A 12,178-nucleotide genomic window follows, 5' to 3' on the forward strand; every position below is an offset into this window, starting at 1 on the left:
CCCTCCCATCAGGTATTTATAAACTTTGATAAATCCACCACACCTCCCCAAGTTTTCTCTTATTCAGGCTAAACAGTCTGAGCTCTCACCTCTCTTTTGAGGTGTGACCATCATCCAGACGCAGTTCTTTGGAACTGCAGGCAGCCACTCCTGAATTCAGAAGGCATATGCATTCCCCTCTGCTCCAAAGACGCTAAGACCAAAGGCTACAATTATAGTAGATGGAGACTGAAAAATTTAAAAAGTAAAATATTACATTATGTGGATATATATACACTGTTGACCACCACTGAAAACTAAAAAAATAAACCCCAGTATTCATCTGAACAAGTAGTCATAAACACCACTTTGCATGATATCAGTGTTCTGAGTATTGTTTTAAAATATTTTAACATTGCATGAGAATCCAACAAAGTGCTGCAATATAATTAGAAATTCATGAAGTATATTAAAATTCAACTTGTATTTCTTTGCAATATTTATTCATACTTTATTTTAGAAAATTAAGGCTACTTATGCTTAGCTATAGGTAATAGAGTAAAATAAGAGTTCTTAGTATGTCAATTGTGTTTAAAAAAAATAAAAATTTAAACCTTCTGTATTCCACTTCAGATGCTTTGCAAGTGGAAAATTGTGAAATGCAAAAATCAAAGTATGTTCTTAACAAAGTAGTTGCACTGATGTTTGTTATTGCTGGCAAAGTTGGCATTCAAAAATGTGTTTAGACTAGACAGCTGCATACAACAGATAAAAGTTGAGGAAATGAGGGTGAGCAAACAGTTGTAGTATTTCTCGTTTCCTCTTCCATCTCAAGAGTGTGTATAGAGGCAGAAAGAATTTATTGTTGGTCTTTCACTGCTCCATCAATTGGCTGGCTTTTCTCCATGTGAAACATGGGAGGAGCATGCAGGAAAAGTGCAAATACTTGCAGTGAGGAAACAGGAGAAAAGGAGTAATTTAGTCTTCAAGCCAAACTAATTTTTTCCCCGATTGTAAAAAAATATATAAATTAATTTTGATTTATGTTCTTTAAAATATTTTTCTACTGGAATGGAACTTCTCTCTGTAAAAGGTAGGTTTTTCTTATCACGCAAGCTCCTTCACCAATGTGACAAATATTTAGTAGGTGGTTATATATAGCAACTACATAAACTGCAGATGTGCATTGCTCATTTAAGTCAATGGGAATATTTCTTGAAGTACTTCCTTTAAGGGAATTCACGTAAGTGCAGTGTGTAAATTCTGCACTCTTGCCGTGCAGCTGAACTGCTGCAGTGTTTGGACTCTGCTTGTGGCTCAGCGACAGTTTGGCCTCTCCCCATTTGCACTGAAAGTGAAAGCTTTCTCAGTGTGAGACATGATGGAATTATCCAGGCTGTCAGATAGACATTCTGCAAATATGATGCAATTCCATAGAATACTTAGGGATGTTTAGGGATAGATGAAAGCAAGAATAAGGAAAAGAATTGTGGGTGAAGTTAGGCAAGTGGGAAGGGACTCGGAGAATGATGGTAAGCTTTTGGGAACCTTTGAGGTGTAAAGTTGTGGACTCAACGTTTTGTTTTATTAGCAATTACTAGGTCCTAAGTATAGTAATGAAATGTATGATATACATGAGTATATTCTTAAGAGCGGGTTAAATTTTTGTAGGTCTGCAGTCATGTTTCATTCAAATTGAACTGAACTGTCATCGATATGTCAGGAAAATGTAAAGAATGTTTAATTATATTGTTTAAAAGTCTAAATTCAATGACTTTAGTAGTCAGGCACAATACAAAATGATGAACTGGTTAGATTTTCATAATTATGATGAATATCTAAATCACAGTCTTATTAGCTTCAGGGCATTTTTCATTAATGGAAGTGCTAGTGTAGCAGTGTAGCACTTAAGGCTATTGAATAAAGTCAGGTTTTGAAATGTTCACTTTTTACTTGGTAAGGTGTTTACTGCAGTATGTCTTTTCTAATAGGAAGACTAAATACAATGTAATAAAAGATTCTTTGTAATATGATACTTTGTAAGAAGCTACTTTAGATTATATGAAGTCTGTGAGCCTTCTGTGACTATTATTGAGAAGAATTTTGAACTAGCATTATGAGGTGATGGATAGTATGCATGCTCTCTGATCACCTGCTCTCCATTCTCCCTTTTGTGCTGTATTCAACACAAAGGATGTTTGTTTGTTTGTTACGGGTTTACTAGGTTTCTGTAAGCTGCAAAGACTTTCTGTATGTTTTCTTTTCCAAAGAATTCCAAGTAAGCATATTATCTTGCCATGAAGGTGCTTACAGTTTTTTAAGAGTACTTGTTTTAATTTTTGATTGAGGTTTTCTATACCACAGAAATCCCTTAGGTTTTTTGTTTGTTTGCTTTTTGGTTTTGTTTTTTTTTACAAACTTTGTTGGCAAGCATTATTAAAGTATTATCTGCATATAATCAATTCTTTTTTTATATATAGTGAAAAAAGGAAGGTTGGATAAAGCAGCTGGTAAGTCTGATTTCCCTTTTAATTTCTGCTTTAAATTTTTATTCCTTGGGCATGCATGTATCACACTAAAGAATAACTTAAACCTGTGACTACTTGCATACATTTTATCAACAGTTTGGTACAAAATGAATGAGGAAAGAATTAAAAAATATACATATATCTTAAAGATAAAAATAACAAGATGGTGGCCTCGGACAATCTGTATTTTTCAGTTATTAATTGTTATTGTTTCTCAAACCAGTGGTATTTAAAGGATATTTCCACTAAAAAGAATTTTTACATAATTTGATGACCTAAATGGGTCATCGGTCAAGAGAAACTATTTTTATATAAAGAGAGTGCAGGATTTTATCTTCACTAGGGCAGGGACGAGATGGTGTCTGAATTTTCCCAGTGAGGAAATGCAGATGGGAGATACTGATAAACAGTTATAGAGATCAGGTATAGGCCCTAGGCAATAAATATCAAAAACCAAGCTGCCCAGGGCTCTGTAAGTCTGCCCCCAGGACCAAGATTTAGCCAGAGTGGAAAGAAAGTCCAAACTCAGCCAGAGATTTCTCACACATAAGTAGACTATAAATGTAAGGCCTTTGAGATCTTTGTAATTACTAGTTCTCAGGAGAAGCTGTTATACAACCTAATTAATGCAGCAAAATTTGCCAGTAGATGTCTGGCTAATACATTTAAGCAACCTCTGCAAATTGTTTAAAGTTATCTGGGTTAAAGAAAGATAACCTGAACTAGCACAGGTTAATCTGGTTTCTGGGAACATGATTCTTCTAACCCTCTGTGGTCATTCTTCACAGTAGGCTGTGAAGTATGCATATGAAGTATAGACTCAGAATCATCTTTCTTTCATTGAAATCCTAATGCAATCAGAAAAACGTTCTGCAGGGTTCAGCAAATCTTGTATTTTGTTGGTACTCAAAAGAGGTGATAATTTACAAAAGGTGATTGTCAAACAGAATTATTTGATAAAAGTTAACTAATTTTAATTTTCCTTTGAATGCTGTTGAAGACTTGTTAATGCCATAAGTAATGGCAATAAGGTTTGCATGGTGTATTCTCTGATAACTGGCTATGTTTTCTTGGGCAGAAAAATTATGTAGGTGGTGACTGAGAGCAGTATTGAGATATCTGCACGTTTCTCAACTCCGTGATTCTCCTGTGCTTATCTTTTATTTTTGGTTACTGTATTTTTTTATGTAAATGTAGATACAGATGTGGATGCTCAAAATGGCTGGAGTTAAACACAGTAGGTTGCTATTTTTCAGCCAAAGTGGTTTAATGGAGTGTTCTTTTGAAAAATTTTCAAATCTTGAGTTGCAAGCCTCTGAACTACAAACAAATTTTGCAGCTACAAAATAATTTGCAGATTCTGTGTTTTGTTTGCCTCAGTTACACAGAATGAGCAATAGGATGGTATGTGAATCATGCATTGTTGACACCATTTCTCACAAATATGTCACCAGACTTCTAAATCTGTATTGACTTTGTCAAGTTTTTTCAGTGTAAGAACAAAGACATGTTTGAGAAGACTGGTGCACTGAATTATAGAAAATAAATAGATAACATTGATTACTGTTGATTTTGTTTATTGAAAAAAAATAGTTCCCATTACATAACATCCTTTAGTCCTTTTGTCAAACATTATCATCGGTCCTGGTCAATAAGATCTACATACAGGATGTACAGAGCTAACTCTTCTCCCTCACACTTTTTGTTAATGGCAGTGTAATTTGGTACAACCTATTCAAGAGCCCATTGTACACAATGACAGCTTCCCTCCAACTAGGGCTGGTTGATTGACCTGTGGCAGTACGGGCAGCTCAAAAATTACTTCTCTTCTTGGCTACATCTCATATGTATATTTGGCAGTAGTTCTATTTAAAAAAAAAAAAAAGTCTCTTTAACCATATGTCAATGTTGATCCTTATGTAGGATGCTGGAGGCTAATAAAGGATGTGTTACACGCATGCAAACTAAGAAGCTTTTCCGAACAGCCAAATTCGTTGGGATGATGCAGTATGCCTTTTGCTGCCTTAGATTCCTGTATGAGGCCCTAAAGGGTAGAGCTTTCCCTTAGTTCTTTTGCCTTTTTTTTTTCTGTCAGTGATATTTTCAAGCACTGTGAAATTTTTAAAATTTTATTCTTTTTGCTGATTAGGTCCAATTTTATGAATACTCATACTGTGCATTTACAAAGACACATACAAAAACGTTTGAGTCATTTGGGACTGCATATGAAATCCATTTTGCTGCTGCAGAACTAGATTCACACACGAAGACAAGACTGAATTACATGTTACAAGTCTGTGCCCTTGCCTTAATTGGACATAAAAGCCCAGTCCCCAATATTATCATACCAATTGAAAGACAAACAAATCCTAATTTGCAGAAAGGGAGTACGTACTGGTTTCATGCAGGATCTGTCAGGGAGATTGAAAAATAATCTAAGAAGCCATGCCTGGAAGCTGAGCCTTCAAATATTTGCTCGCGTTTAGGATTATGTTCTTTCCCACCTGTGATGGGGAGGGATTTTCCTATCATAATCCCATTAGAATTAATAATAATTTCCTTGTTCAAATCCAAGTATTTGAACCACACCTTTGAATGTTTTGTATGGAGTACGAGTTAAAACCCTGCTACTGTGGGGTTGAATATTTCCAGCTTCTAGGAAGAAATAAAGTGGGTTTTAATGTGCTGATTATTTCTTTTTCAGATGCATTCAAAACCTATGTTGTTTTAAAAGTCCAAAATTTAAAAAGCACTACAACAGACAGAAGGGGAAGTGAACCTTGTTGGGAACAGGACTTCATGTTGTAAGTAATGGGGAATTCTTATAAATTGGTTTTGTTGTGTCTTTGCTGTATTTATGTAGTTTAGAGCAATTAATAACATCTGAGACCACTTACAGACTGCAAAAGCAAGGAAAAAGTACTCAGCTCAGAGAAGAGGTGCCAGGCTAGCTCTAGTGAACAGAACAAAAATTAATTTTTCAAGCCACATTGCAGATCAAGGCCAGCAGTCAATAAGGGGAAGAAAATATTTTTCTCCAGTATCTTTAATTTCATGTAATGTTTTAGGAATTACAGGAATGAGAAGAAGCAGAACTCAAATTGATCATCACACAACTTGATTTTTGTTTTATTCAATTTCCTTTCTGTGTGACTCATATTTTATACATTCATTTATCTACTTAACTGCCAATTTAGTTAGTTTCTTTATTATTGACGCTTACTGTTTCTCAGTTCTGCCTGCAGATCTTTGTCCACTTCACTCAACTCTCCATTTTGTTATTCAGACTTTGTTCTTCTCTTTTCTCTAGCGTCTTATGTACACCTAACGGGTCAGGAGAGTCCAAACACTTACATTTTATTTCTGAGATCTAGAGTTGGTTGAAATATATTTACAGAATTAAACATTTAATTGCCTTTAGTTATTTTTATGAAAAATGTCCTTTTTACAATTTTTTTTTCCTAAATACAAGTATTTTAATATTTTGTCAGAATAATGAATTGTTTTGAATCACTTTTCTGTAACTCCTAGTTATCAAAACCTATAAATCTTTTGATAGGCTCTACATATGCCAAAACTGACGTTTTGATTGAAGTAACCCCCCCAAATTTAATTTTATTCTATATTAAAAGCAGAATTTCTAAAATCTTCTCCATTTTTTTTCTTCACAGTTATTTCACATAAATTAATTTTATTTCACAGTGCTCTTAATCTCATTTAAGGGCTTCATCTTCATCACAAATTTTTCTTAAATTTATTAATTGAATTTGGATTATTTTTTTTTTTTAGTGTCGTGTAACTTATTTCTTAGACAACCATAGCAGACTACTAGCTTGCTTAACTGAAGACTCTGAGTGACTGAAGGGCCTGTTATGTTAGGCCAACATGTATACCTTCTTTACGTGCCATTTTATGGCTAGATGTAATGACATATCAAAGTCATTAAAAAAAAAAAAGTTGGCCTTCTAACCATATAAAACTAATCTTAATCTGGGGCTAATTCCTCTCGCACTCCCCAGTTCTCAGGCTTCTCTAGCAGATTGTTCAGAGCCACAGCCTAAATTATCCAAACAGGAGGATCGTATATGTCTTTGAAAATGCAGAGGAAAATTAATATCAATAGCTAGCCTTTATAAATACCATTCTTATACTGTAGCTTTGACTTGTAGAAAAGATTGTCATGTTTCAGTGTAGAGGAATCATTGCTGTATGATAATACTGTATTAACAAGATTTTTTTTTTGGCACTTTCCTGATCCAGACGTAATAGTTCTATAAAACTTTGGATTGTGGATTGTAATAGTATATCAGGAAGTAGATCAATTAAATATCAGCAATTACCCTGTTACCTTTAGTGTGGGAGGCAATTAAGAAATATTTTAAAGTGGGTATGTGTAACCTATCCTCTAAATTTTCCTGAGGAATGTATTAAAATACTATTTAAAACATTTGCTTTTCTATTACATAAATGCTTTGCCTTTGATCATATGTAAATGAGAGTGTTCCATTACATGAATGGGAATGAGGAATTTATTAGGATTATTTTCTCAGTTTGCAATTTAAATGTTATCAAAGAATACTAAACCGTTTTTCTAGCAAATATGTTATGAGATTGCTGTAGCTCCATCTACTGCCTACTGAACTATACAACACAGCAGACTTTTAAAAGGTATTATAAACAGGCATTTACAAAAACATTTATATAGGCTTTGTATGGCCCTTCATTTTCTCAAGGGCTCTCTCTCAATCTCTACCAGTAAAAAAAAAAAAATACCCAAACAAAATCCCCAAAAACCAACAACCACCAACAAAAAAAAGCAAACAAAAAAACAAAACCAACAAACTGTTCCATTACATACAGCTATTATCAGGTGGGATTTAAAAAATTACATAGTGTTTAAGCTTTCAATATGCAGTTTCACTGTTCAGCTACCAGTGCAACGGTTTTAAAGTTGGGGTCCAAAAATACCCGAAAGTAAGAATTTACAATCTGTCTTCCATAACATATTTGTAAAGGGAAAAACTGAACAAAGCAAAAATTCACTATATCTATTCCACTGCATGAGTACAGCGGAAAATTAGATATTGAGGCAGCCAACACAACGTTTTTTTTAAGAGCAATGTGACGAGTTCAGTACCGGTCTCTGGGGTGACACCCTTCTCAGATCTCACTTGTTCTTTTCCTGGTAACTTTAGGCACAGTAAGTCACTGTAGTACACCACACAAATCAGTTGAAGATTAGTTTTAGTGCTTAAAATTAAGTCAAATGGAGATTACATACAACCAGTCACAGCAGGGACACCAATGCCTATTTTATTATGTTGTTCGTATTTACAGAACTGGTCTGTACCTAGTTATAGTAATATATAAAGGAGTGGCAGACATTCCATGAGGAAATAAATTCTCTCTTAATTTTAGTTCAATGTCATGGATAAGTCATATGGCCTGACAAAATTTTAAAATAAAATTTTTGCAAAATAAGGTTGTGGTATGATATTTTTTAGTCAAGACCAGCTAGTAGTAAAATGCTTGCATTCTATAAGTAGAACTGAAATAGAGCCTGGATTCTGCAACTCTTGAAGTTGAGAGCTGTTTTCCCATTGTATTTTTGTTGTGTAGTCCAACTTCTCAATTCTAATGGAGGGAACAAGCTCCAAACATCTTTTATACCTGGTCTTCTTTATGATGAAAATAAGAAGCTTGTTCAGTTTCCTCTAGGAAATGGTCTGGCGCTTCCTTCTAGATTTTTGTGAGGGAAGATGGAATTTTTCCCATTTTTCCCATAAATCATTCTTAGCTTATGGTCCATGTTGATTGACAGTGTGTGCCATCATAGCTGACACTGCCAACTCTTACTGTTTCACTGAAAATGTTCCTCTGAGTTTTATGTTCAAAAGACTGATCATTTTTGTGGGTCCCAGTTTTACCTAAAGGAACGCACCTGACAAAAGGCTAGCTATAGAGTACTACTCGTGCACCTTACAAGTTAGCTACAGTGGAACCTGAGAATGCAGGTTCTTCAGGGACATCCTGAAGAGACAGACCAGTGTGCTGAGGAGACAACTGAGGAATTCCATATGCAGAAGCTGCTCAGAAAAAGCTAAAGCTGAACTAAAGGCATTTCCTGATCCTGGTTTCTTCTGGGGTTATATCCAATAGGGCCAAGTCTTGTAGCAAAATAAAGCTACTGACAACTAGGACTTCTGTGCCACATTACCAGCAGAATTGTCCTCATCAGTTTGTAAAAGCAATCCTGAATAATAAGACTTGAGACTTGTCTTGTCTAACTTCTGTGTCATACCTGCTATTTTGCATTTCATGAGTATACTGAAAACAAAACACCTCTGTATCTGCTGTAAGTCACTATCTCAAGTTATTATGGTAGATTACTGAGTAGTTGAGACTGTGTTTTCAGCTTAATGGTTTGTGTATTCATTGTTTTCAGTGAAATCTGTGCTGATGGAAAGGGCTTCATTATAGAGCTGTGGAAGAAAGGCTTGCTCTGGGATAGCATTTTAGGAGTTTTATGGATTCCCCTTGCAACTGTGGAACATGCAACGGATGTAAGTTGACTTTCTGTGAAAATACAGAACACTGAGTAAAATCCAATGAATTTCTCATTCTTAGCCTCCACAAATACTGTAATGACATTTTTGATCAATTTATTTCTGCATCATTTTTTTCAGTCTCTAATATTGAGGCCTAATGCACATGTGACTCTCACAATGACAGCTGATATGCATTAGCTGTATACCCTGGAGAAATGGCTCACGTACTGAGTCAGGTATAATTTAGTAAGTGGGTTAGAGTTCATCTACACTCACAAATTATTAGGGAGGCAGGGACAGTTTGGTTTATGTGATTAGAGTGAGGGAATTTCAAATTGGGGTTCCTGGCCTGGGTCTTCATTGTGTGACCTTGGTAAATAGTAAAATGGACACAATACTGTTTTTTTGTCTCTCAAGGGAATTGCCCATTGTATCAAAGAGGAAAACAGAAATTTGCCCTATGGTGCTATGGAAGAAATTAATAGTACAATGAGTGCATAGAGAAGGATGAGTGGAGAAAATGGGTCAATCCCAAGAGTTATCATGTTTCCAGCATGGTCATAGTTAGCCACCAGAATGAGTATGCTTGCTCTCAGTAGGCTAGAAATTAAATAAGAAAAGTTTCTGGGAGTGTGGAAATGCTGAAGCAATCTGCAAGTGCTGCAAAACTCCCTGTAATCAGAAAAAGAGGTATCTTATTCTGACACTCCACAATTCTCCCATTCATAAATATGCTTTCCTACACATAGTCCCTGGAGTCTGTTTTTAAAAAAGTAACTCCGAGAAGATGAATTTAATCTTTGCAAATAAAATTAAGTTTGCCTTCTTTAAATTTTCTAAAAAATAAAAAAGACAATGGATGATGAGTTAACTGAGAGAGAATCAGAAAACTTCTTCCTACAGCATCAGCCATTTCTTTACAGGAACTAATAAATATTCACGTATATGTTGAACTGACATTTCAATGATCCTATTCAGAGAATGGAAGCAGGGGAAGAAAGTAATTCCTGCTTAAAGTAGAAGTTGCTCTGTGTCGCAGCTGCCAAGTCCCATTTCAGGCCCCAAGGCAAGTTGTTTTGCTCTGCTACCCTAGCTGTTACTGAGTTAACAACTTACTGATGCAGAGATTGTGGCTTAACAGTAAATACGGAAACTTTAAACAAACAAATGATGCAAGAGTAGAGATTGTTTCTTAATTTCTTCAGACTCTCTATGCTTTCCTTTGTAATTAGGCCACTGTGGAACTTTCCTAGTTATTTATCCTGCTCCTCTTAACCCTGTAGCTCTGCTCTGGGCTTTGTAACTCAGATATAACCTATTAGTTCAGAAGCTCTTTTTTGGCTTGGTTATTAGCGTATGTTGATTGCTTCAGTCTTGCTAGAATGTATTCGTTTGGCACCAGTTCAAAGGGGAACTGGAAAATCTCAGTTTATGAGAGTAATCTTCAATATTCATATTTCTTGCATCTTAATCATCTGACCATCTTAATGTGCATTTGTATATATTTGTACATATACGTATATTTGTATTTACGTAGAGCAAATATTTTATTCTTTCGAATTCCATGTCTGTGAGAAAACTTGATAAAGTCCTAACTACTACTTACATAAACGGTAGTTGGAACAGTCTAGAATGGATCCCAAGCCTATTGGTGTCATAAAGAAACTCGTATTGACTTAGGGGAACCTTCATTCAGGCAAAAGTGGATAATGCTAGAAATCCTACTCAGGTAACTTTCGGAATGTTTTTTCCTAGGAAGGTCCAGGTTCCTGGATGACATTGCATTCTGAAGTAATAAAAAACGGGAATGAGATTCAAGGTACAAAAACACCAACTTCACATGAGATCTTACTGGATGTCTACTTTGCATTACCATTTGGTGAGTTACAGATTGAGGTCTCGCTCCAGCTTTCCAACCATTCTGTTCCACTTTATGTTCCTGAAATACAGCAGCAAATAATAATTTTTATATAAAATCTTAAACGCATATTCATTACTGGAGCATTTGTATAATTGATACTGGTAAATAATAGAATCACTGAGAGCCACTTCCCATGAGGAGCTGGATGAACCATTTCACTAGTTAATGTTCATCCACATGTGGATTGTAGAGCTAAAGAAAGAAGTATTTCCTTAAGGCTCGATCTACTAGAGCCTATGTGTTATAGCTTTGTATCGTGTCAGCTTTGACTAGCTGTTTGCACAATGTGGGTTTTAGTAAAATCTAGGGCTTTGCAGGATTTTTATCTTGTTAGCAAACATTGTCTGCCTTTACGAATAGTACATATGAAGATGGAAACTATGTATATGTGTATGAAAATAGTGTATATGAAGGTAGAAATGGAAACTGAACATCAACTAATGCATTACCTCACATTATTTCCAGACATAATACAAAGAGATTGACTTTATCAAGATTATCAGTCCATCTGTATGACATGGTCCAATACGCCAGATAAGTTCACAAAGATAAATTAGCTTAATATTTTACTCTTTAAACAGTCTAAGGAACTATTGCTAAAAAACTAATTCCAAAATTTATACAAGAATAAAAGTAAAAAACATGAAGAAATGGAAATGAGAAACATTATTTATCTTTTGAAAGGGAAGAATAGAAATCATACCAAAAATATGCACTTCATCTGCTTAATGTTCTTTTTGAAATTCATTCCCTGAAACTGAACTTGGCAATAGAGCTAATACTGATTAGAACAGACTAGTTCTTTCTGATGATTCTGGGTGTAGTCTGCATGACTACACTCCTGTTAATAAATAGAATGTGTACCTGTGGACTGTTGTGGATTCTTAGGAGTCACAACAGGGCCTCCGTCCTTTTTTATTATCATTATTAATTTATTTGACAAAAATTATTTTTTATTTAGTACTTTGCCAATAAAACATTTTAAAAGATAGCCTAAGCCATAGTCACATTCTGGTTTTTGTTTGGTATATTTTCCCCAGCCACAAGCAATTGTCAGTTGCCTGAGTAAAAAATTCATATGGAAGAACTTTTTTCTTGGTATTCACAGGTGCCTCCATCTAGATTATTCTTGCTCATGAGATAATGTTATTTCCTTTAAGCATGATGGAAAGTGTACATATGACAAACAGACTGAGTCCTTA

At 35.0% G+C, this 12,178-nt stretch overlaps 1 protein-coding gene across 5 annotated transcripts in view; it reads left to right on the forward strand.

Annotated features, from left to right (window-relative positions):
* Nucleotides 1–933: 933 nt before the first annotated feature.
* The window catches only part of UNC13C (unc-13 homolog C), a 228,027-nt gene continuing 216,782 nt past the window's right edge, over nucleotides 934–12,178 (forward strand). For 3 of the 5 annotated variants that reach the window (XR_008468536.1, XM_054215054.1, XM_054215055.1), the window contains exons 1-5: nucleotides 1,124–1,511; nucleotides 2,460–2,489; nucleotides 5,212–5,311; nucleotides 8,953–9,070; nucleotides 10,811–10,934. Coding sequence is in view for 4 of the 5 variants with exons in the window: in XM_054215054.1 (XP_054071029.1) it covers nucleotides 1,442–1,511; nucleotides 2,460–2,489; nucleotides 5,212–5,311; nucleotides 8,953–9,070; nucleotides 10,811–10,934 (442 nt within the window). In the remaining variant the exon portion in view is untranslated. Of the gene's footprint in view, nucleotides 1,073–1,123; nucleotides 1,512–2,459; nucleotides 2,490–5,211; nucleotides 5,312–8,952; nucleotides 9,071–10,810; nucleotides 10,935–12,178 lie in introns of those variants that run through there. The other 2 variants (XM_054215056.1, XM_054215058.1) reach the window with 2 other exon arrangements.

The sequence above is a fragment of the Rissa tridactyla genome, chromosome 9 (assembly GCF_028500815.1).
Source record: "Rissa tridactyla isolate bRisTri1 chromosome 9, bRisTri1.patW.cur.20221130, whole genome shotgun sequence".
Lineage (NCBI taxonomy): Eukaryota > Metazoa > Chordata > Aves > Charadriiformes > Laridae > Rissa > Rissa tridactyla.